Source organism: Aythya ferina (genome assembly GCF_964211825.1).
Source record: "Aythya ferina genome assembly, chromosome: 1".
NCBI lineage: Eukaryota > Metazoa > Chordata > Aves > Anseriformes > Anatidae > Aythya > Aythya ferina.
In genome coordinates this window covers 165,078,621-165,105,866 of record NC_140296.1, presented here as the reverse complement: position 1 = coordinate 165,105,866, position 27,246 = coordinate 165,078,621, and the positions used below count along the sequence as shown (strand labels likewise).

Sequence of the window (27,246 nt, the reverse complement as noted above, 5' to 3'; positions counted from 1 at the left end):
TGTGGCTTCATCTATAGGATAACAAGTCCGTTCGTTGAGAATGACTGCAGAGCCCATTATATCAACGAAGGCCTGCTGTATGCTCAGCAGAATACAAGGTGGTCGCGTTGGGGGACCTGTGGCCCACATCAGAGGACACAAGAAAAGAGAGAAGCATGAACCAAGGGTCGCAGTTTAGAAGTGTTACACACAGACATGAGAATAACCGAAGGACAATAATAACAGGCAAGTTCTGTTATTTCGTGTCCAACCAAAAGGACATGTAGAACAGGAAGCTTAATTGGGATAGTTGACCACCTCCTCTCTAGACAGTTCAGATTTTGTAATCTGAATGCTAGAACAGGATGCGCAAACACTTTGGATCCTTCTCTGTATTAAGCCTGCAATGTCACATAGAGCTGAATTGTATCCTATTCTATCATTTCTGTCTGTGAATTTAGCATCTCCAGAGGCTCCCATTTTTAGTGCTGTCGTTAGATATATAAGTCAATGTTTGTGAAAATTGGTCATAAATACAAACAAACTAATGAAGGCTGAACTGAAAGACTCTGATTTAAACTCTTCCTATATAGACTCAAGGTCTGCAGAAGCAGCAAAAAAAGGATAAGCTAGCATGGTGATTCTCCTCAGATCTCTAACAGAAACAATGTCAAACATCATCACTTCAAAATATCTGAAATCACAATGAATCAGATCAGAGTGATCCACAAAATAGCCCTGACTGCTGATGCCAATATGTAGGAAGCCATATTCATCACATTAACTAAGCAACACACACAAAAAAACCCACTATAATAAGTGTAGGAACACATTAAAAAGTTGCCAAAGACAAGAATGAAACAGAAAATGTCTACATAATTGTCATGCTGCATGTTATACCTACACAGGGGTAAGATTTTTGGTACCCAGATTTGTTCCTTTTCAAAATAAATTGGCTTATTTTCCACTACCAGTAACACTGAAATAGGGTTTAATGTTCCAGAGACCCCACAGTCAATTTGGTTTATCAAAACTGCAGTATTGCTTTATTTTATACAAGGAGCAATGGTAAAGTTGGAAGCATATTTGCATTTAACCACATGTACATTCAAAGATGAAACTGTCACAATACATCAGCGTTAACTCCCCACTGACATAAATGATTATTTTAGAAATCTGAACTTTTCTAGCTACAACATATGTACAATTGGGCACTTTTCAAGTGACCATGATCATGGCTAAACAGTCATTCTGTATGTAATATTATTTTATGTATTTATATTATTTTGTATGTATTATTATTTTATGCTGGCTCCTGTGTCTTGTGATTTATTAAGATATACACTTCAATTTTATATTCAGATTCATACCCTTTCTATTCCATCCTCATTTACAATCATTAAATATTTCCTGTGATTTTATCCCTGCAGGTAAAAACCCTTAGTTTTACATTACATGCCTTCTTCCCTGTTTCTACAAAACTGCAACTCCTAAGTGGTCTTGCAGTCAAAGAAGCTAGGTAGAATATATATATATTCTATATACACACACACACATATATAAACACATATCTTACATATGAAAGAATATGTATATATAAAACACTGAAAAGAATAATTTATATAAAACGAAGCACACGTGAAATACCTAGGTTGAAACCCTACAAAACTAGTTCTAGATAGATTTAACAGCAAAGAATATAGACCTTTCCAAGTTCTGTAACAGGTCTATAAGCAAGCATTAATACCAGTTCCAAGTATACATGCACATATATGTATATATAAATATGTGTGTGTGTACACACACACACACACATATATATATATATATATGCACACACACATATACATATTTATGTATGTAGGTTAGACTTTAGAGCACTGTTAGCACCAGGAAGGCAGAAATGCTGTCACAAATGTTCGAAGTGTGGTCACTCTTCAGGACAACACAAAGTCCCCTGTTCTCCAGAGGGCAGTCAAACCACTGCAAAGCGGAGTCCTAGGAAGTTTCTCACCTTACATGGTGCCTCCCTCAACCAATATATTGCTTGAATCACCATAGAGAGACCAGTCGTCTGAAAAACCTTTAGCCAATCCAGTAACTGGCATAAACATGTAGCAGGAATGCTTGAAAAATAGGTTTTCCCTAGCAACTGAAATTCAATATTTTAAAATAGCCTGAATTATCCCTTTGGAAGCTAACAGCTACACTGTAGGAACATCTCCTTTCTTCTCAGGCTTGTAACAACAGTGCCATAGATATTCTACTGTAAGCTTTATAAAATATGTAAACTACACTGAAATTTTCAACGAATTGTGACATTTAGTTTAGGTTACCAATGCTGATTTTACAATTGGGCTGTTCAAAATAATTAAACTTGAAAAAAGAATAAAAATTAATGTTGAACCTGCACTATAAAAATGTACATAAAAACTTATAACAATATATTATCATTAACATAAAAGGGAGGTTTTGCAAGATAATTCTTTTTCTGAATGATGTCAGTTTTACAAAGAACTACAGCCAATCAATATAGCATGCCAGTATAGTCAAACGTATCAAAAACTACCCAAAGAATTTAGGCTGAGGTACATGCCAGAAGTGACTCTCCAGCAAGGATTAACAGTATTCTTAAAAAAAAAAAAAAAAGAAAAAGAACTGTGCTTTTTTCCAAACTAATTAAAATAGACAAAAAAAAATCATATCTATCTAATCCAGAGTCTTTTATGTGCTAGCTATAAGAACTATCAATTAAAATTAAGTTAACAGCAATAAATAATTGAATCAAAGCCTTTGTTGAATCTACAGTCTGCTTCTATGTATTAGCACCCATCTCTTATTCCCTGTATATCGTGTCACCACTTTCTTTTCAACATTTCCTTTGGGCATTAAACAGGTTTAAGCGTACAAATTAAATCATGACAAAGCCTGAAGCAATTCTTGTCTACTATTACATTATGTAAATCTGTTTTAGAGATATAAAATCAATGCTACAAAAAAGTAACGTAGGAGGAAGACTTTTAAGAGAGAGTAAGATGGCCAGAAGTAATGGAGATGCAGGTCCCTAGCACGCCCCTCACAAAGGCTCTGTCTTCACAAACTGACATCATCCTTCAGCGTATGATGTAACTCAGACTACACCATCCCTCTTCTTGTATTTAAGAGTTTTGGGATAGTAATGCATGTCTATCAGATTCAGGACAATGAGTCAACAACATCTGAATGTTCTCCCATCTGTGGAATGGGAAAACCTGAAATTTTCAAAAACCCTGGAAAAACCACTAGAGGATTGCAAAATGGGAAATAGCAATGTAAGGAGGTAAAAAGGATCAGAGAAAAATGAATCAGAGAAAAATGAATCCATATGCTTCTTTAGAGGCCAGTCCCTCTTGCAAAGATGTCACTGCTAGCATTGCCCTAGCCATTTTATAGAAGTAAAGTGGACATATTTAGGATATATGTTTTAAAATGATACTATCAAAATTTGATACTTCTCCATTAACTGTTACATGAATGCTCACCTGCATGGTGCTCTCAGGAGGGCACACAAATTACCAGAGAGCTTAAAGTTTCCTGACTGGTTGTCAGACCTAAAATAGTTTAAGAATCCTTATCCTAACAAGTAGTTTCAGACATTTGGCATAGTAGGAGGGTGTTCGAAAGGTCAGAACTAGATGCAAAGGGTGGTTTATGTAACACGGTATAGTTGTTTACTCTTGTTTCAGTTATTCTAGGCTTTCAATGGAAAGGAGTTCCCTTTGGGCTGGATTCACTTCATGCTAACACTGACATCTGAGTCACCCTAAAAGTGCCTATTTCCCTCCCACGGTAATTTACTTCAGTACAGATGTCTTGCTTCAGACACAGTTTAAAGCTGGGATATAGCAGTCTACATCCCAGATGGACTGTATACCACCCATACTATCTGAACACCAGTTATATTCTGTTGAGGTGAGTGAATATAAGAATGCATCCAACACCTTAGTTCAGTGCTTCCAAGTTCTTTCTTCTCAAAAGGCTGGGATGACTTAAAATGCCTGGAACACAGCTTTAGCACTGTACATTGTATTGACAACCCTCTTTAAAAAATAATTGAATTTAAAGTTGCTAATTTAACATTTAGCATATTTAGTGTTCAACAGACAAAAACAGCTTTTCATATTCAAAATTACCTTGTCTATTTACTTCATTCTGAAGCAGCTCTTCCATTGCTTCTTCTTCAGCAATATCTAATGGAGTGTCTCCTTCACTATTTACAGCTCCTACATGTGCTCCTTGGCTAATTAAATACCTGCCAATAGAAAAACAAACTTTTTGGTAAACAAGAAGAGAACATGAACTTCAACATAATAAAGCTGATGTAAAAAATAGCAGCCACCAGGATATCACATGCAATGGATATATATACATACACATACAATTAATAGAAGCAACCATATTTGGTATAAGCAAAAAAAAACCCTCATGACTACCCTACAATCCCTGAATACCTGTACATCTTTTTATCATACTACCCATTTACATGAATAGAACTTCAGTTTGCCGCAAGGATTTCCAATCATATTTAAATACACACTTACATGAACTGAAAGAAGAAAATGGTTAGGTGATAAACAAAAGCAAACATACAAACAATGGCTGAAACACCAACACTCATGAGCTCCACATATTAAGCCACTCTTCCTAAAGCATCCATATTTAGTGGCACATCATCTTTCTATAATCATTCTTTCTATACCCATATATTCCTTGGAATGATGACTCTTAGTCTCTAAGCCAGGTTCATAAATTTAATAAAACGAAAATCACCTCTGGTCCAAAGTATTCCCAAAGTTAGCTTTTGTTGGGGAAATGAGAGAGAGAGGAAGCAACAGTACTTTGCACTCTATTCAAGTCCCACGTGTCTAACTGGTTTGTTATTGGAAGTACTGCTATCTTAGGATGCAACAACCTGGACTCAGTGGAATTGATTTCTGAATTTCATGTTAAGTCAAATGGATGGATTCCAACAATAAATCAAGAAAGGATTAAGTTATTTCACAGTTTTAAACCATAAGCCTATGAAACTACTGAGAACCTACTGCATAAAATGTAGTCAGCTTCTAAGAAGAAATGAACAATACAGAACAGTCTTACACTTTCCGGCCAAAACATTTCTATTTCCCTAACAAATTAAACTGTTTGAGCCACAATAACACTCAGTAAAAGCACGACATTACAAACACACCTTCTGTCCTACAGAGCTTAATTTACACCTTCCATATATTTGAGGGAAAAAAATAAAAGGAAATACTCAGACCTGAAGAACTAGTTCGCCACTTGGTAACAGGTATCGGAAATCAAAAGTGCTTTTTTAGCCTCACTATGGTGGAATGTCAAATTATGCAGAAATCAATCACAAAATTAATCCACCACTCATACAAATAATTGAAAATATTTCTATTTAACTACTGCCAGCTATTAATGCCAGATTCCAGATCCAGGATAATTTTTTCCTTATCTTTATTCAACAGCTTGGTGCTTCAAGTATCCTCCTTCTCTTTTTTTTCTGACGTATGATTTTAACAGCACTTGTTATTAAACCTCTGCAATTAAGTCAAGAAAAGGTAATGACTGACAGGCCACAAAATGGAAATGAATTCCCAGAAGTGTAACTGTATCTTCTGGGACACATACCATCAGTTGACACTACTAGCTTTGATGCTGGTATGTTGTGCTGTTTTTATTCTATTCCTCTTGAAAGAGCATAGCTGTGACTCTTAACCTCTCTTGAGCTTAAAGAATTAACTTCTGCTTGAATGAAAAATTAATTCAAAGTAACTAAATTTCTCAACAATACTAGTTCCACTGTTTTGAGAGTTACACAGCATTTCAGGTTACATATCAGATAATTGCTATACAGGGTATTTGCTGAACAGGCAAAAAAACGGGGAAACCTAACTTTCTAGCAATGTCAAAACTTTGGACTCAAAAACAAAGTCAACCACCAACAATAATATCCTTATAAAAAAAAATCCCAAGTCAGCATTCAGGTACTTTTCAATTTCCTTTTTCTAAAATAAACATAAAATTGGTTCTTATAAAAAGTGATTTTACCTGTTTCTACCTAATGCCTGCAGGGAAAAAATAAGCTACTTTTGCAAGGAAAATACGTACCTTATTGAAGTGGTTGTATTTTGTTCAACCTGTTCATTCAGTTCTAGACATATAGATAAAAGGATACAGTGCGTAAGATACAGGGCATAAGACTACTCCTGATAAAAGGAGCAAGCAGTGCATAAGAAAGTGCAGGGAATGAACAAAAGGCTATAGTAATACCTCAGAAAGTTATTTAGCCATGTGAACAACTTCATGGTTTTTACTTTAAAGTAAAATCCAAAAATAAAGCACCTTACACATCAAAATGAGACCAGCCAAGTTGGAGGATCAGTAGGGCTGGAGAAGTGGAGCTACTGAGTTCCCCTTTGCATGTGCTTACAGGGTTTTGGTTTTACTGGGTCAGAAAAGGAAGAACCATCTGATGAAGAAATGAATTGGTAAACCTGCTCCAAATTCACATTTGAATTGAAGGGATGGAAGAAGTAGGAGAAAGCTGACTTGCTGGGGAAATGAGAATATCTCTGTGGTGATGGTCCCTTCTCAGCCTTCCCTTGGCCACTCCATCCAGGGATCCCCCCTGCTACCCACACTGCAGGGATGAATAATGAAATTGGAATACCCAGTCTAAAAAAATACTCAAATGCCAACTCTTCTGAAGAAACCTTCTAAACCTGCTAATGAAAACAAATGTTTGTTCTGTTTTTCACGCCATTCAGTAACAGATGTCCCTAACCTGAACAAGTTTATGCATTTGTTTATTTTCCTTTACAGTAATAATAGTTTCAGCAAAGCAATGACAAGGTTCAGATGGTGCATGAAGTTACCCTGGTGCCTACAGGATGGTAGCTTTAATTAGGAAACCTGGCACTGCCACGGGAAGGGAGCACAATCATTTCAGATGTGTAGGTGGCCTGGCTCTGCATCATGTACAGAAAACAGACTTGGTAAGTGAGATCAAGAACAATGCTCCATGTTTTTAAGGCATAGCTGAGCAAAACTCAGTACAAAAACAGCCCTACAAATCAGAAGATTTATTTTTTAAATCACTTTCCAACTGAACTGTACTTCAAGCTGAATGTTAATTAAAACTAATATTATGACTTTGAATATGGGCATATTTGACATTTCAGTTATTCCAGTACCACATAACTGAAATTTTCAGATGCAACAGCATATTATTTTGTGTAGGTATGTATGCATATTTAAAAAGTTATCCACGTTTCAAAATGAAAGCAAAAAATTGCTTTTTAAAAGCATTATCAAATAGTTATTACTTTCAAATTGAAATTTCACCTTTCTAAAGTAAGTAAGCAAAATATAACTTTAATTTCCTCAGCTGATACGTAATCGATACATCCACATGGTATACATTGAAAAAGAAACTGGAACAGTGCAACAAAAGTCTAAAACTGTGGCCTTTGATACCAAGTCCAGAAAGAGGTGCTTTATGCAAAGTAGGATGCAATAGAAAAGTTTAAAAAAAAAAGGACCCCCACAGTCACCCACTTATAAAACATTTTGGAATGGCACTTAAATTTGCATCTTTTGTAATTTGTTTGTTGTGCTATAGCTATGTTCAACAGACAGCTATAAAAGAATAATTCAGGAAAATATGGCAATTTATACAATATTCTGGTAGGTGCTCATTCAAAATATAAGTAAATGAGAAGAGAACAGTAGTTTGATCCATATCATGCTTATTTAGGGGGACAAAGCTTTCGAGTGTAGATATTCAATCTACAGCACCTATTTTAGATACCGCTGTGGTCCAAGTATAAAGAAGCACAAGCATCCTACAAATACCAGGGAAGACAAGAGCAGGAAAACAAAATTGTCCCTGACACTTTTACCCTGAAGTTTCCACGATAAGCGTTATGCAGTCTGGGTAAGGCTGGAAGAACAAGTTTGCTTTTGTGATAGCACTGCCTTAGGAAGGTGAAAATACTTCTACCTGAAATCTCTGTTTTAGGAATCGTTGCTACATATTCCTCAATAACTAGAGAAGTATAAGCTAATGAGTTAATAAGTTAATGACCTTGAAAAAAAAAAAAAGATGAAGTGTTTATTTAAAATCACTATTATGTAACCCAGACTCCTATCACATTATGAGAAGTACATTTTAACTTTTTTTATAAAGAGATGGGATCTCGGTATCCCTGAGACAATAAATAATAACTCTCTGAGATTACTGTATGAAAGCCAGTGAGTCCTTACCGAAACTAAGTTCAGGAAGTGCAAGTTAAAAATTTTACCCTGCAACTTGGCCTACAGTCTGAATAAAAATAAAAGGAATAATCATCTTCAATTGATGATTCTTTAGGTTGAAAATTTATTAACAAAATGCACATAGAGACACAAAGTAAGCTGAGAGGAAGATGCCTCTCTGAAGACAGTACATACAAACTCAGGGATTTAGGAAGCATTTCCTTCTGAATCTCAAACTTTGGATTTTCTGAACTTCTTCAGTTGCAACCAGCTTGCTATGCTCAGAAAGTATTTTAATATTATTTACTTCGGCAAAAGAAAGGGGCATTCATTTACATTCAAACCTTGTCCCAGTTCACCATATCTGGAAACAAGTTTGTGAAGTAATTAGGGATATAATTAACTTTAAGTACTTGCTGAACCTGAAGGTCACAAAAACCATGGCAAGCAAGAGGCAGGGCAGAGACGTGGCTCCTGAACTGATTCAGTTCATTACAACTGCTTGCTGGACTCACCAGGAGCTCAGCAGCAGAAATGAGCACTGCCTGCTGCCTCATCAGACCACTGGACAGGATCCTCTAACCCCAAAAATGTGAGGAGAGGGACCCTCCTAAAACATCTCTTATATTTGAAATAAGCAAGTCTAGGTTGGCCTTGCAGGGAAACAAGATTTAATGCTAGTGAGGCACCAACCAACAGCACAACTGATCTCCTGAGCTTTTAACTAATTACCCATTTCAGATAAGCCCAGCTGTTTGTTTTTTTTTCTTCTTTTTTTTTTTTTTTTTTAAATCCAAAGGTGGTGGAGTTCAAGTTAATTCCACAAGAGCCTTAACTGAATGATACCGTGGAGCCAAAGATGGAAAAAGTGTCACCGTGTTCACAGCAGCTGTACAATCATTTGCAGGCACAAACAAACCAAACATCTGCCCCTGAGTTCACAGGAGGTAAAAACAAATTAAAAAGTTGCAAATCTTTGGAATATATATTTTAATTGCCTTCTTTTAGCACAGCTTGCCAATTTATTTTGCTGTATTTTTTGAATAACGTCTCAAAAAACTTTTAAAAGCACGTCCTTGTAAATCATTCAAATTACTACTAAAAAGACATCAAAATCTGGCCAAACAATCAGACTTTCAAGCCACATCTAACAAGTTGAAACTATACAATTTTAATATTGCTCTTTATTTTTAAGTTAAAGTACACTAAAACTGTAACTCCTGATCCTTTTGAGACCTTCTATTGGTTGGAGTGTCTGGGAATATTTCTTCATGTAACCCCTACCAGAAGAGTTTCACTTCAAATTTAAATTCTTGACAGCACTGTTATTAACTCAGACCAAAGTGGAAATGCTACCTCAAGCTGCCTAGCCCTTCTCAAAACCATTTCTGGTTTGTTTAGCTTTTTGTTTTGTTAAATTTACAGCAAAAATATATAATACGTAAGGCAGCAAAGCAGTAACTACCTGTACACAACCTGGGTAACAAGATATCGAGAGATAGGATCACAGCCTCTACCTGATTCTTGCACCGTTCAGGTGCACTGCTCAACATAATCACTCAGAACAACAGATTAAAGACAGACCTTTTAAAATTTAAAACCAAAACACAACTTAAATCATACAAAATTGAAGCAAATACCCAACATGAGGCAAGTGCCTCACAGCTGTCACTACAGAGCCAAGTTCTCATTGCCCCTTGAGGTGACACAGGCCAGGCAGCAGGCCGCTCTGCACAGCCGGGGCCTCTTCACTCTCTCCAGTGACCACCTACAAATAATTTCCCCTTTTCCTCTCTCTATACAGATGAAACATTCCTGCAGTTGCCTTTTCTCCTGAGATGTATTAATCTGATGTATTTAATGTATCAGATGTATTAAAGAAGAAAATGAAGGCTCCGTGTTAAATACTGGAACCAAAACCACACACATTTCATTGGGCCCAGAATACTTTGTGCTGAATGATTTGAAGACTGATGTAGAAGAAATCAAGTGGCCTGAGAAACAAGTCAAGTTCACAGGAAGTCTTACTCAGGAACTTTGCAAACTGCCATCTTATGCTGTCAGCCACCGCTGTGTCTCAACCTGCTGTCTCTGAACATTCAGGATCAAGTTGAAGCAGACTTAAGGAGACAGGCCACAATGAAGCCATTTAAGCTACTATTTAACCATAATAAAACTCAGGAATTTTTAAGGTTATGCTTCTTTGTAAATTCTAGAAGATTCTCGATCACATCTTTTTCATTTGGGAGAAAAGAAGCTGGAGCACTTCCTGAAGAGGACTGTTCCCCTAAGAGCACTATGATCAGCGAGCACCTACACAAAGCACCAGGTTAAATAAGGACAATTAGGATTATTTGGCAAAACTAGATAATTATTTCTCCTGAAATGCATGAGTGAAAGATTTTTAGACAGCAGATATATCAATCAGAGATATCAGGTGAATTTATGTTTTCTTCTTGCAAACTACAAGAATTAAGAATTTCAAGTGGGTAGAAGCATTTTTTTTTAAATAAGTAAGAAATGGGAAATTGGAAAATGAAAAAGAAATGGGAAACAGATGACCAAAATTGTTTAAGAAAACAGCAAGTGACAATTTCTTTTCATTTTTCACTAGTCGAATCCAAGTTTCAGAGTATGTTTTTTCTAAATTATGGACCAATTTGAAAAGATTTTTATATCTTTCACTATGCAAGAGACAGCAGCAAATCCAGCTTGTTCTGATTCTCCCTCTTGAAGCTGTTGTGAAAGCGTCTTGAACAGCTACGCACCTTTGCTTCAAAATTACCAAATACTCCCAAAGCTAACCAAGTAGTATGTCACGGAGATGAGAAAAAAAAAATCCACTCAGCAAACAGCTCTTTCTATTGATTCTAAGTAATATATGCATACTAATACATTTATGAAGACAGTACTCCAAAATGTACCAAACCAACATTGAGCTCTCCCTGCACGTAGGTGGCTGTCCCTAGCCCCCACTGTAGCTGGCACACCCAAGGAAGCGCAGTAACTAGAATCACATCTGTTTTCCTTTTCGGTATGCAGGAACATGGAAGAAACAGTGTAAATATCTAAACAGAAACTGGTTATTCTTAGTCCTGAGTTCCAAGTAACCTATGAAAAAAGCCAGCAATAAGCTCTAGAAATACTTGTACGTAGGTGGCTACCTAAATATTAACTGCGCAAAGATGGAACAGTAAAAATTCCTACCCGCAGCAAAAGAAAAGCAACTAAGCCTGCATATTTTACTGTATCCATATAGAGGAAAGACATACGAGGGGTGGCAGAGCAGTGTTTAGGTGAAAGTAAACAGTAACTGAGACGAGGGAAGTAGGAAACATGAAGAAAGCTATATAGGGAAACATGCTAGAACATATTCCTCCCCCCCCTAAAAAAAAATGAAGCCTGGTACTGACAGAATGAATACAGTGCAAAAACTTTAGTCAAACAGAAAGTAAAACAAAAAAGTATTTTTAAAGAGCATATTGAATGTTAATTTCATTATGCACTCTGTGAACAAGTGTTTCCCCTCTTTATTTTGAAGTCTTTGAAAATTAAGCCACACCTTTTATGCTAGCTAATGAGGCATGCTGATTTTTCAAGCTTGGGCATATGAAATTTTATAGCAAATACTTTCAAAATTAGCATGATTTTTTAAACAAAACAAAGCAAAAAAAAAAAAAATCAACCAAGTTTTAAGCTATCAGAACAACATGTTTTGAAGTCTAACATTCTCAAAAGATACGAGAAACAATGAAACATATTAACATATGTCAGCAAAAATACATGCGGTTTTTCAACCACAGATAACTGGTTTTCTGATTTTTTTCTCCAGAAATACTGTTTGTTATCTAAATTTGATTATTTTTCTTGTATTCTATTGTGCAAAAATGAAGGTTAAGTTTGACAAATATCTTGTCCCTTCAAAAGAGTACAGTAACTTTAACTCATGATGCTCTCTGTGCTCAGGATGCTTTCCTGTAGTAAATTTGCAAGCATTTATGGTGTTCTAAGGAAGTGTCACCAAGGTGAGTATCTAGGACTGAGTTATACTGGTTGAAAAGAGCCAACAACAGCATGGAAGCAGAAGAGGAGGAGGAAGAAGGAAATGTTGCTGCTGCCCACTCTGCTCAACTAACTGCTCACCAGAAAGAGGTCATCACACAGCTAGCGTGCATCATCCCTCCTGCCTTGAGCTAAAAGTAGCATTGCTAGATTTGACTACAGTAGCACCACAGATACTGATTTTTAGCTGCTTCTTTTTATTATAGCAGAAATTATGAGGATAGACTTAAGCTGACAACCTTATTTTCCTCCAACAGTGATGTGTTGGCATGTACATCAAAGAAATTTAAACCAAGACCAATTCTGAAAACCCCTTTTACTGCACTTAAATAGATATTAGCACGGATATAATCACTACACCATAGAACTTATCTTGTTTATAATTATTTTATGCAATAATATAGTGACCAAACCTCTATACGGAGCAACATTACCTTCATAGTACAGCTTTTAGCATCACCCAGAAGTACTATATGCAGTCTGAGCCCTCACTAAGTATCATCAATCTGCAATGCATAGCAGCTGTGCACCTGCCCTTTGAATTCCTTGAAAAAAATTGTGTCCAAAAGAAACTTATTCTTTATACAAAGATTTGGTGAGTAGTACCTCATCTGCAATTAAGAGGTGCTGATAATTATAATTCCCTTTTTATACTTTTATCTTGTCAGACCCACTGTTTATAAACAAAATTGCATTTCTGTATCTTCATATCTGAACTGTATCCAAGAAACTCCATTCTCACTAATGCACAGCAGCCTCGTATCTCTACAGACACCACACTATATTTACACAGATTTCAAAAGAATTCAAGCAGCTTTTATCCTGCCCCAGTAAGGGATAAGAAGACTAGAAAAATACACACAGATTAACATCACTTGCACTCGAATGACGTAGCTTAGGATATCCAACAAGAGGCACAGCTGTAAGAAAGGGTAAGTAAGTGCACAAATTGCGTTAGTGTCATTAGAAAGTGCACTGGATGTTGCAGAAGAGGGTCAAACTCACAGCAGAGTAAACATTAATTTAAAAGCTGAAAGAAAATGAGGTGCAAGAAGTGACAACCTACACCACACCCATGTTTTCTCCAAGAAAACCACATTCAAAACCAACACCTTTCCATATTTATCACTCAGCTGCTCATATTTAATTAACTTCACAAGTCGTAGTTAAGGTATCTATTACAAATTGTTCTTGGGATACCAATAAAACCTATGCTGTGTGATAAACAAGTAAGATCTTTCCTATGCATACAACATCTCAAAGCAGGATGTTTTTTTAGACACCACCCACCATTTTAAATTACTTTTCAGACAAAAAAAAAAGAGTGCTCTGAGCTTTACACTGGCCATCAGTCCCTTGACTTTTCATCTGACCCAATGAACAGCTAAAGCATATTATAAGAAAAAAGATACCTTCTACTAAATCATATAGCCTTGAAGAAGGTATTTCCAAACTTAAAAATCTGTTAGATTTACTTCTGAAACAACAGAACTGCAACATACAATATTATCAAATACTATGGGGCACAAGTGGAGATGCATTCAGTGAGCCAAGCTGAAGAAGGCAGCTCCAGAGCACACACTGTTTTTGTGCATCCTAGAGTGATGAGTGCTCCTGGACACCCTCAACTGAACAACCAGGTATCAAATCAGGCCCTATAATTTCTTCCAACCCATCAACCATATCTTAGCATGTATTTCTGCCAGCTGGTTCTTATCCAAACATAGATCAAGTCTACACAGTAGAAAAGATTAAACTCTACCACATAATGACATGATTATAGAAAGGAGATTTCACCTTCAACCTAAACAATTCAATTGGTGTTTCATTATTCCTATGAGGAACATACATGCATCAAAACCATGTATAAAATAGCAAACACTGCAATGATACATTTCACAAAATAAATGCCAATTAATTCTAGCTCAATTATCTTCTTATCTTCTTCAATTTTCTCCATTTTTTTTTCCTACTGGAATTTAACTTTATCCTTGCAGAAGTCTAATAAAAGTTTGGAGGAGGAGCAACCTTTAAGTTCCTGATAAAGACTGAACATCATTCTTTGATTTAGGAAAAAGAACAAGAGAGTACCACATTAGCATATTTTCTATCACATTCCCAGAGACCTGTCTTACTCTTCTGACCAATAAACAGTCTTACAATATCTTTAATCTTTTTTTTTTTTCCCCAATCACTTCTTCCAGAAAGAAACAAGGCAGCAAATAGAAATGCATTAACTGAAATAATCTTTCAAAGCCTGCAGTGACCTTTTCACAGCTCTCAAAACAAACGTCTACCAGTGTCAACTTGTAAGAAGTCAGTCATTCTTTTAGAAAGTTGCTCTTCTTTGGCTGGGAACAGATTTTCTTTTCCTGCTTTTATTTTGTGGTATGGTGAGTTTTACAATGTATCTTTCTGAAGTCCTCTTCTCATTTCCTTAGTGAGCTGTATCAAGTTTCTTTGGTCCTTTTCCTTTTCATCACAGAATGATCGGTTTGGGTTGGAGGGGACCTTAAAGACCACCCAGTTCCAACCCCCAGCCATGGGCAGGGACACCTCCCACCAGACCAGGTTGCCCAAAGCCCCATCCAGCCTGGCCTTAAATACTTCCAGGGATGGGGCATCCACAGCTGCTCTGGGCAGCCTGTGCCAGGGCCTCACCACCCTCACAGTAAAGAGTTTCTTCTGAATATCTGATCAAAGCCTTTTAGCTTAAAACAGCTACCCCTTGCCCTATCACTACCCTCCCTGACAAAGAGTCCCTCCCCAGCTTTCCTGTAGGCACCCTTTAGGTACAGGAAAGCTGCTACAAGGTCTCCCTGGAGCCTTCTCTTCTCCAGGCTGAACAACCCCAACTCTCTCAGCCTTTCTTCACAAGAGAGGTGCTCCAGCCCCTTGATCATCTTTGTGGCCTCCTCTGGACTTGCTCCAGTCAGTCCATGTCCTTCCTGTGCTGGAGGCCCGAGCTGAGCGCAGGGCTCCAGGTGGGGTCTCAGGAAAGCAGAGCAGGAGGAAAGCCCCCTCCCTCACCCTGCTGCCCACGCTGCTTTTGGTGCAGCCCAGGACACGGTTGCCTTTCTGAGCTGCAGGCCCACATTGCTGGCTCATGTTGAGCTTTTCATCAACCAACACCCCCAGGGCCTTCTCTTCAGGGCTGCTCTCAATACATTCCCCACCCAGCCTGTATTTATGCTTGGGATTGCCCCAGCCCAGCTGCAGGACCTTGCACTTGGCCTTGTTGAACCTCACGAGGTTCACACAGGCCCACCTCTCAGGCCTGCACAGGTCCCTCTGGATGGCATCCCTGCCCTCCTGCACGTCAACCACACCACACAGCTTGGTGGCATTGGCAAACTTGCTGAGGGTGCATCCAATCTCATTGACTGTGTCACTGAGAAAGATGTCAAACAGCACTGGTCCCAACACAGAGCCCTGAGGAACACCACTTTTAATTCTACTCTTCCAGTTAGCCTTTCCTTGTGTTCTTCCAAGTAGCATCTTGTATCCGTATGAAACCGTTCACTCACCATGTAGCACTTCTATCACTCCAAACTCCGAATCAGTTTGCACAGTTCGCATGTGGTTTACATCAGACCACCAACATCACTGGCACACACAAATCAAAACTTCCTATTATCCTCCAAAGATCCACTTCTGGACATATCACTAATAATATCACTTCATACTCTGTTAATTAAGTCTGTAACTGAGAAGAAATCTAATGGAGAAGGGAACCATTCCCAAAAGTTTTTGTCAGTCTGCTTTGCCTAAATAATATCCTCCTCCTCTAAAATTACAATGGGTTACAGTAAAGGAGTTGATATTAAAAACTTTCCCGTAAGTGATTGCTCCAGATGATCAAGTCAGCAAACCTTAGAGAGAAATATATTAGAAACAACTGCTCTGAAAGCTATTTTGTGGCACCACCACTCTTGTATATTGCAGAAGAACATTCAACAGCACCAGCTGGTTCAGGCTTATGACGTGGGGGAACAAGGAGAGGACTCCATCTCAGCACAGACAGTGCTCCGCAGGCAGGCTTCTGATCAGAGGTACAAGCTATGTCTGAAAAGCAGCCCAGACATTTTTTTTTTTACTGCCCGCATATTTGTGCCAACTGCTGCTGGCAAGCCAGATCAGCTCACTGATCCAAAAGAGAGTAAGTCCTCCCAAACCCCCCAAGGCTAGTCTTACACTAATAGTTACCACGCTGTTGGGTGATCATTAGGTACTGCAAGAGGGGAGGGGTAAGAGTCCCGAGCCTGTGGAGGGGGGGAAAGCGGGGAGAGAAAGGAATGTTTGCCCATTTCTGCAGCAGCCTCAAGTTAGATCACACTGGGTGTGTTGTGAAACTGCCCTGAATCCCCTTCACTAGGTGCTGCCGGAGGAGCACTGGGACCAAGCTGGAAGAGGCAGGAGCCACTATCACCCACCCCAGATGGCAGTCCCCACGGGGCAGTTAGTAGGTCAAGTAAAGCACCTGTCACTGAGCACTGATGTATTCAGCTGCAGGTTTGCAGGTCTGTCTCACTCGCTGCATGCACAACAGCAATCCCTCACGTAGTCTTAATGGGTTGTTACTAAAATAGAGAGATCTCGGGTCACTGGCTTGCAGAGGTTTCAGCAAACTCGTCTGGCTGGCTTCACTTACAGGTGGCTGGAGCCCAGAGAAACGGATGGGCGGCAGCAACAAGGCAGTGGCCGCACAAAAGCTTTTTCAAGTGAGCTTGACATACTGGGGCAAGGAGGGGAGACAACACAGGAAACTCTGCGCCCTTTTATATTCTTTAAATAATGAGGCTGTCCAAACCACACATAGTACTCAAAATATGAGCAAAAGGTTATCTTCATGTTCTGTTTTTTTTTTTTTTTTCCCCTTCTCTCTGCCCTTATACTTCTTAACAAGGGATCAGCATTTTTGCTGAAGAATTAGTATCTTAGGAGGTGCACAACGTTACCAGATTTTCAGGAATTTAAACCATCAATGGCAATCTGGGAAGCAAGAAGCGGATCTTGCAGCACTTGAATTCTGTGATCTAGTTCTGAAGAAAGAGCATTAGAAACATCATAGCAGTAATGTCTTTGGAAACAAACACAATTACAGAGTCATTCCTCGACTGGACTCCATCTAGACTACAAAGGCATGATTCACCTGCGGCTTTATTAACTAGATTTCATACATCCGTTCTGCAGAGACCAGAAGAAAATGAATAGATGATCTCTGTAAGGTGCTGGAAACAATTTACATTAACTTCAAAGTGCTAGGAAGACTTTGAAAGTTTGCAGTATTTTGGGAATACTTATTAGCAAGCACAGATTACAAATGATTGAGGAAGCACGGCCATTAAGTGCTGGCAGAGAGTCACATTTGCTAATTACACCAGAGGGCCATGGAAATGGGTAGCCACTGGCTGCCATTGACAGGGAAAACATTTCATCATACATTTAAGCAAGATCGTGGCAATTTTGCATATTTCAAACTCATGAGTTTTGAGTTTTAGCATTTAAAGAAAGAAATTTTAGGGAATTCAGAAAAATCTAATATAGATGAAAATTAAGTACAAACAGGAAAAAGGTTACTGTGAACCAAACATTTCTTTCACACAACTTGACAACAAGGAAGGAAATATAAGGGCATTATTTGATGATTTCAAGTTCATCCCAGCCTTGTACATTAAGTTGTATGACACTCCTCAGTTCAAGAAGCATAAGCTATCTGTGAAGTTTCTAATACAGGAAAGCACATTATCTACTGGGTACTAATATCTATCATGATAAACAATATTCATTATAAAAACCCTATTCTTACCTCGAGACATCTCCCTCCCCCTCTTTTTCTGCACAAAAGTGTAACTGTCAGTTGAAGAACTGAATTTTGTGTTATTTTTGAGAAAAACACATTTCTTACATTTCCTGAAAGATGCACTTTCTTCCATGCTGGTGAAAATGAAAGGACATTCGCATTTAAGTAGTAAAACTATACGATTGCCTCTGAGTACTTACAAGCAAACTCAAAACACATCAGCTACACACAACCAGGCATGGTACACAACCACAAGAAAATGCATTTTTAACACATACTCTTTCAAAACCAAAGAAATTTATGCCATTTCAGATTTATTTTACATTAATCTGGTACAATACAAAGCATTGTAAAGAGCAAGCAATTTAATATTCTGTTTCTTAAATGCCAATTTAAACTGCTTATTGCTAATCCACTACATTTTTTTGCTTTCTAAAGAGGAATTTGATTATTCCCCAACACTGAAATAACATAAAGGCTTTTAAACTGAAGAGGAAATCTATCACATAAAACAATTCTTTATATTGACCCATCCAGTTTTACTAGATGAGTTAATGTTTCAGTAACAGCTAACTGTAAGGGTCCTAACTGTTAAATACCATCTTAATGCATACACAAAATTTCTGTTAAAAGTGCTTCTGCACTGAAATTTATTTCCGTATAACTATAATTTTTCAAAGCATTTGATGCTGATATTTTAATTTATACTAACGCATTGAAGGAAAAAAAAAAAGCACTAAAAAAAAAAACTCCATATAAAGCTTTCTGTTTATGAAAAAACAGAAACAAATGGAAGGAGAATATTCTAGACATCTAGACAAAATCCACCTGTCTTGGCAATGTTGAATAACCTTAAACCATTCATTCTACAATTACTTGTAAGCTAATTTGTATGAACATAAAACAGATGAACATATAACTTAACGGGGAAATTCTAAAATCAAACTATTCAAAGAACTCCCGATAAGCTGAAGCAGTCCCAGCATTTGGAGATCTCAGAAACACCAGAAAGAAAAGAGCAGTTGCCTTCCATGGCAGAGTATTTGCTTATACAGCACAACCCTCCATCTGCAACCAGTTAATAATTTGTCCCACACTAAACTACATTATCTTGCTGTATTTCTACATGGGTAACTTCTTGCTGTATTTCACCTGAGGCAGGTTTCTACACAGCTAACACTTCCTAAATGCCTTTTTTAAAGGAGATGGGAAGCACAGACAAGAGAAGATGTCAGGATGAAGGTTCCAAAGAAGCTGCCAACTGAAATGGGCGGGGGATGCTGCTGGGAGAAAGTGCCACAGAATGGGAGGATGTGGTGAAGGATGCCAGGGACAGTTCTGCCCACTGTTCTTGCCCATTGGCGAGAGTGCAGTGACCCAAAGCAAAGGCAACAGCAATCCCTAACTCACTGGGGCCATGCTACAAATTCATGCAGCCCATTAGCTGTAGCCCATGCAACGGGACTAGAGCCGTTCAGCCGCATGGCTGAAGGGATGGCTCCCTGAGACATAAAGGTGTTTGTTTTTTAGTGAGAAGCTCCCTATCACATCTCCTGTACATACATATCCCTACACACATATCCTGTACTTCCCCCAGATCTCCAATACGCGGGTGCACTCACTCAGGAACACCCGAGCAGCAGCAGGGAATATTTACGAGGAATGTGTGCATTGAGAGTGAGAGATGATCAGGTGTTCAGTGAAAGCACAGAGATGGGAAAGCTCCTGCATGGATCAAATAGGCATACACAATTCCCTATTAACCGGAGAGTGATTCTCAGTCATTCCCATTTACTGTACATAATAGGAGATGGTTGCTAGTAGCAAATGGATGGAACGTGTAGAAAGACCATCTGAACTGTAAGGTGAGGGGGCACTGATTCAATTATAGAGCTGTCTGAACAGAAACCTTTCTCACTCTATAAGTGCATTATTCATCCCAATATAATCCTGCAGAAGTCACGTGAACATCAGGAGAAACGATTAACATTTAATGACTCACGTGTGTGTGTGTGTGTGTGTGTGTGTGTGTTCTGAAAGCAGGAGGGTTTCACACCCTATTAACAGATCTGCAAACTTCAAAATCTTGGTTTTATTTCATAGACTAGCCCTGGGGATCATGCAAGAGATTACACACAATGTTAAGAGAACAACTGCTTTCCTTCCTCCATTTTCTTCCCTCCCTTAAGCCTAGGAAGTGATGCACGCACATAAACAAAGAATACTAAGGTTGCAAAGGTATACATATTTTGAAGACAGATATAGAGCTAGAGGGTCACTAAATTACCTCATGAACAAAGAAATGCCCTTCATAGCAGAAAAGATCCCCATTTTCTAGCTCTGATGTTTACGTATGATTTTAGACTTTGAGAAATGAAATCCTGAAAAAATGAAAGTATGCTGTACTATGCTACATTTTTCTTATGAGTTGTAAAAATGTAAGCATTGTTATTCCCTTACTCTTCTATTCCCTGACTCTTCTCTTTTGCACCTTGGAAGAAAACAGGAAATGTGAACAGAAGCCATTCTGCACAAAAATGCCAGTCCATATCATGAAGGACAGAGATATGTCATGCTGTAATTTTTTCAGAACTTTAAGTACAATCCATGTAATTTATCCAAAAGTAAATGCACCTTTCCATGAACCAGAAAATTCAGTTCTAAAACTGCTATGTACCAGATTCATCCACAGCCACAGCCACGCAAACCACACCTTTATGCTTTCCAGGAAAGGTGTTTTCTCATTGAAACTGATGCTGATGCTGAACCCAATGTGCACTATGGGCCAAATAAAAACCAAATTTCTAATGTCTGCTAATTTCTTTCATCAGCCTCTCCTCCTTCTTCATGTTTTGCCTGAGCTGCAAACTGTTGTTAATTTTGTGACTTATTTGAAGCTGAGCTCGTTCCTGGAAAAGCAGTTAGAAGAAAATCTAAGCTCTACGGGCCTCACCAGATCTAAATAATGCTCCATTCAGGTCAGGTTACCCCTCCCTCTGCTCTATGTGGAAATCAGTTTCAAGAGCTTATCCTTAAAACTCCTCACATCTTAGAAACACTGAACTTCCAACAGCTTAGAGGTCCTACATCCCACAGAACTATGCTTCAATAACCTTACTTCTTTAAAGGACATCTAGGGAAGGTATGCAAACCTTCCTGTCCTGTCACAGACTGAGAGAATAAAAAGCATGACAACCTTCAAAACTATTCTTGATTTCAGATACATGGGTCAAAAGTGAAAAATGTTCTTGTGGACAAGGGAATACATTCATCTTTCTTCCCTGAACATCTGCCTATTGTAGGCTGCAATGCCAAATGAAGAACATGTACTCAACATTTTCCTATTATGGAAAAATAATAGTATATTCCTAGGATAGTAGAGTTTTACCTCTACTATACTGAAGAAAGGCGTATATTATCTCGGTTTGTAGGGAAATTCTTGTCATAGTATGGCCAACAAGTCAACACTTCCAACATGCATGCAAGAGAGATTACAGTATCTGCATAGTGTAGAAAAGCAGATTACACAAGTTAGCAGTCACACTGTCCCAATTCACAAGGATACACAAAGCACTCCGGTCTCTGAAAACTAAAAAATAAAATTTTCCCTGTGAAAGCGGCAAAAAAAGCTTCTCCTTTCCCTTCAAAACTTGTTTGAAACAATCAAGCCTCTCAAACTTGCAGGACAGAACACCAATCAACCAGCCCCTAAACTAAAAATTTCCATCTTTTGCCACTGTAAGTAGTCCTCTAGCATTACTGCTTGATAGAACCCTACCTTATACTTATTTCATCTGAGTCTTACACCGGGTCAGACATCACACAATGTTTAGCAGAATTAGTGAAGTCTATGTATTTCTGAAGGGTCTTTGGAAAGGTGCTGCTACTCTCTTTACTGCAAGAACATCGTTTTGAACAAAATATGCCACCCATTTTCTCAGATCAATTGGTACAGGTTACGACATAAAACTTCTCGAAAAAATGGATTTTCGTGCATCTTCAAAGGCCCTCCACAGGCTTAAAAGATAATACAAAAATCACTCATAGAATTCAGCATCAAAGAAACTTTAACTAATAACAGGCATCTAACTTCAACTGTAAGATTTTGGTTTATGTCCATAGCAGATATCCCCAGTTCACACCACACCTGAAAAACAGAAATTTCAAGACTGCAAATATAATTGCACTATCAATCTCCTGTATGTAGACTTATCTTGGGGTAATATTTCAGACTACAAATATAATCTAAATTTGAACTTTCTCCCCATAGCAACATTTCTAAAAAAGAAAAATATTTCTGATAAATCGTGTGACAGTCGTGAACAGTCTTAAATGTGTACATCTTATGCAATGCACAAATAGCTATACACACGGTACACTTCATAACCAAAACACAATAAAATGCAATATAAAAGCATTCTCTCTGACTGCATGTCCCAGGGGCAACCAAAAAGACAATTTATGAATGCTATTTGCTTCTCATACCCCTCCAACAATATATTAGCAAAATACCAAAATACAGGTATTTCAAATATAGAAGAAAAAGCCTTACTCTGCTATATCAAGATATCCACAGGAAGCAGCTGCATGTAGAGGTATCCAGCCTTCATTATCTGGTTGATTAATATTTGCTCCATTTTCCACCAGAAACTTCACCATATCTACGTTATCATCTATACAAGCCTGTAAAAAAAAAAAAGAAAGAAAGAAGTTCATATTAAAGCTGTTCTACAATAATACACATGTTTAAGTAACATACTTAGGATAAAAATAAGTATTTTCAGGTATGATGCAGGAGTGAGGTTTATTTGTTGGGATTTGACAGCAAGACAGGAATATTTTGAGAAAAAAGCAATAGTTGTCACAGATTCATCAAAAAATCCTTAAACAAAAGAATTCAGAGTTTAAAAAAAACAATAATTATGATTTCCTCAGGTAAATTTGCTCTATTTTTCTGAAAACCCATTTACAGCCACCAGTACAACCTTATTCTCCTGCACAAAGGGGTTCCCCTTGTAAAGCCCCCAGACCCTAGCTCCATCCCAAGTCCAGCTAACCAACTGGATGCTACAATTGCCAACAGGATCACCATGCCATGGAGCAGAATTGTTGTAACCAAGAGATGGGGAGCAGTTTTGAAAACAATATCATAACATGGTTTTAATTACGACATAGAGGAGACTAAGGAGCGTGCAAGGGGATGTGAGGCCGCACTTCAGCAATACCCTGCTGTTTTCTACTGCAGCGTGCTCTATACCACCATACATCTTGCAACAGCCTATTAATCACTGTATTTATGAACTTACTTGAGTATCACTTCAGCGCATGGTAAAAATACTATCGTTTGTGCACATACTACCATCTTCTGTGCACATATCCTAATTACCAAGGCAGCAGTGCTGCACGGATGCAGACCTACTGCCGCTCTCCAGATCCCCATCGCCTGGCTGCTATTTTGTCTTTCTTCTCTGTGTTTGAGTATTTTTCTCACAGGGTGCTCAGTGTGTTTTCTTGCCAACTTCCATACTGCTGCCCTTAAAAGGGCAGAGCAACACAGAGAAAAGTCCCTCTGCATTTCAGGACGGCAAGGACTCAAAACAGCTAGACCCCACAAGACTGGCATTAATTTTTTTTAGCTTAATAAATCAACAATACTACAAAACCAGAAGGCTGAAATGGGAACTGCTATTGCCAGGCTCCTAAATCCTTCTAGAGAATTATTCCTCTAATAAAAATGCAGCTAAGGTGTAAATTTTACTTTTTAGAACAGTTCTACAGAAACAAATACTGAAAATTATATATTGTTGTACTATTGCAGAACCCACAAAGTTCCTTATTTAATCATCTGTGCTTTCCAAGATGAATCCTGAAGCTTTCCTCCATTCTGTAGTGCTGAGGAAACAGTTACAGTGTATTGCTGGCCTGTTTAATCAGCCCAGCAAAAACAGCAAGGAATTATCCCTCTTTGACCCCATTTGCTGTAGCAGGGTATGAACTTTAAGGCTTTGTTTAGAATGCAACACAGAACTGTTTTAACAACCAGCCTCATCTGGACTTGTTCATCCATGCACTTTCAGCTGGGCTGTAACTAGACTGCAGTAGACAGCTTGCTTTATTTGTTCTTCAATTAAAAACAAAAATACACTTGTGTGTATAAACATAACATAAACCTGAGTCCCCTTCCTACCTTTCCAGGTATTCTAGAAAAGTGCCTTCTTAAAGGATTTTAGAAATCATCTTTTTAGCCATTTCCATCCCTATAATCAGCAATTCTTTTAATAACTGATGTACTAAGCTACTCCAACAATAAAGACTACCGGTTCCTCTAGCATACTGTCTTCCATTTCTCCCACTTACCATCAGTGTACAACGTTTACATGGTAATAACAAGCTCTTAAAAAAATAATTGCCTCTCTTTGCAAATCGTTTTGTTACTTAGAGGGAAAGGAACTAAAGGCAAGATGTCGTAACAGTTCAGGAAGAGAAGAAATTCAAGAAACACTGATGTTTACACTTAACAGAAGCAGTAACCCAACCATGTTTCACACATGCAATACACCTAGTTTCTCTGGCAAAAATACCATATGCCTGACCACTGATATCCTACGTATATTATAATATCCACCAGGTAATCATATGCAAAATATGCTTTTATCAGAAAAACTTAGAATTTCCTGAGGACTTTTAATACTACATTCCGGTATGCTACATGCTCATGTATGTTCCGACCCTCCAAATGCATAATATATGAAAAGGGTATCTTAAAATTGATTAGCACAATTAAAAAAAAGCCAGGCCATCTGTTAGTGACACAACCTATCACAGAACAAACCTTGCCCGTTTTTCAATTATACGTAAGAAAAACTGGCAAGACATACTCATAAAAATACTGTTGCTAAGTGAATCAAAAGCTTACATATGCAGCACATTAAAAGACATATGACTAAGTGGCTAAAAATATTTGACCAAATTTGGGCAGTTTATTGTGCCATATATGGCAAGAACCAGCAGAGCTCAGATCCCCTTCTAATGTATTATCACAGATTGCACACCCATGACAAGCAAAGATAAACAATCAGCAAGATTATATATGTTGGGATGAGAGAAGAAGAGCTATTAAGATAATAAAAGAATTTACTTGTATGTGCAAATGGGCACTGCTGGTGATCTGTGAACATCTGTGAAGTTTAAATCACGTTTCTCACACCCGATTATACAATCTGAGAAACAGTTAGAACAATTTTGTTAGTGGACAACAGGAGCCACAGAAGCTGAAGTTGATGAAATGGCAGACGGTTGTGTAATTTAAAAATCCATCGCCTTTGAGACTCTTTAAACAAAGATTACTTGAAAGTAAATCTTGTACCTGGAAATCTGTATCAGAAACCCACTGAGACATCCAAGAAGGCTATTATCTATTTTAAGGTGAAGAAAAGCAAATGTAATTTGTAATTGATCTCATTGCTGAAGAACGAGGATAGAGTGTGCCCTATTTCCCCTTGTCCCCTTTTTCCCTTTCATAGCACCAGAGGTGTTTGAGGGACCCAAGAGCCCTCATCACTTGCCATATGAAAGACAACTTTGATGAATGCCGAGAAACAAATGGTATAAAGGAAATTTTATCTCATTGTTTTTCCATTTCTACTCCGATTGTCGTTGTGTTATCTTCCCAGTCACTTCTAAAAGCAGTATTTATCAAGTGCCAGGAGAGCCTCTATTGTTAGAGACTGACATCTCAACCCCAAAAGGAAAGCTTTTCAGAGCCGCACGATAAACTTAAAGCAACAGCCTCAGAAAAGTCTGCCCTTCTAAACCTCAGGAGGCCGTAACCTGAATATCATTAAAACAGAAAAAGCCACAAACAGGCCACTTGCAATTAAGAGGAGTTCTGCTGACATGCAATGGGGCCAGAGCGCTGCCGCCTCCTCCCCGCTCCCCACGCTGCCTCGCTTCCTCACCCCAAATCGGGCAGAAACGTGGCGTTTCCCAAGCCAAACCTGACGGGAATTAGCCAGCGGACCCCCAGACGAACAAGAGCTGGACCACGGACCGGCAAAGAGCAACAGCTCGCTGCTCTCTGGCAAACGCACCCAGGTAGGTCCGGCTCGTCCCTGCAACAAGGTGCCCATGTTTTGGACTTCTCCTAGAAATACTTCCTGACCACTCAATAGGGAATAACCAGAGGCCCACTGAACACGCTGGATTTTAGCTGTTTCCAACATGACTTCATATCCCAATGCAAGCGGCACGTGCTCGGGCTGGCTCTCCTTACTATCAGGTGTTAAGGACAGAGGTGAAGGGTAGCTGTAAGTTAGTCTGTAATCTTAAAAATAGATAGCTTTAAAAGAGGTATCTGGGGTGTCCGGCCCCTCAGTGAGCAACCACTCTAAGGATTCAGTAGACAGGGCTCCTTCCCCACAGCAACGAGAAAACAAGTGTGCTTTTAAAGAAAAGAAAACCCACAGAAATCTTGTAGGGAAAGAGACAAGCAATCAGCTAGAGAGACCACCTCTGTCTCACATCCATGCAGCAAAGCACACTTCATTCCTCTTCATTTGCCCTTAGTATGGACAGGATTCAGAAACCGTCAACACAGAGCAATATAGAGACATAAAGGTCTAAACAAGCCAAACACTTTGAATTCCCGTGGAAATGCAGGAAACAGAAGAAAGACCTCATGCAACGGCCTGTAGAATAGTTATCCCTTCCCTTGATTTACCTAGTGAACCAAGTCCAATGAGTCCATTGCAACTAAGCAGGATGTTAACGTCTTTGTTAATATACCCAAGAATTAAATTAGGGGAGAGCATCCACATCCAGCAGTAGAGATGCTCAGAAGAGGCTCCTGATCTTCCCCCTCAGCTGCTGGTTGCACACCACACCTGGACCATGGGGCTAACATACTTTGCTGAACTGGATCTCGAGTGTATCAGAAAGGCGATTAGAATTTAAAATTAAATAAAATAAGAAAAGGACTGTAATAAACTATTATCTTTATTGGATTAAAACTGCATGATTCGTTCTGATTATATTAAAACACTTTGTATATTCAGAGAAGGCGCACTCTGAAATTCATCTTCACGCCCTAATTCCACTAC

General features: G+C 38.5%; 1 protein-coding gene across 2 annotated transcripts in view; it reads right to left on the bottom strand.

Annotated features, from left to right (window-relative positions):
- Positions 1–27,246, bottom strand: part of PPP1R12A (protein phosphatase 1 regulatory subunit 12A) — a 124,715-nt gene that overhangs the window by 57,476 nt on the left and 39,993 nt on the right. For both annotated transcript variants that reach the window (XR_014695559.1, XM_084528040.1), the window contains exons 2-3: positions 22,701–22,831; positions 4,152–4,270 (exon numbers count right to left, since the gene is read on the bottom strand). Coding sequence is in view for 1 of the 2 variants with exons in the window: in XM_084528040.1 (XP_084384166.1) it covers positions 4,152–4,270; positions 22,701–22,831 (250 nt within the window). In the remaining variant the exon portion in view is untranslated. The remainder of the gene's footprint in view (positions 1–4,151; positions 4,271–22,700; positions 22,832–27,246) is intronic.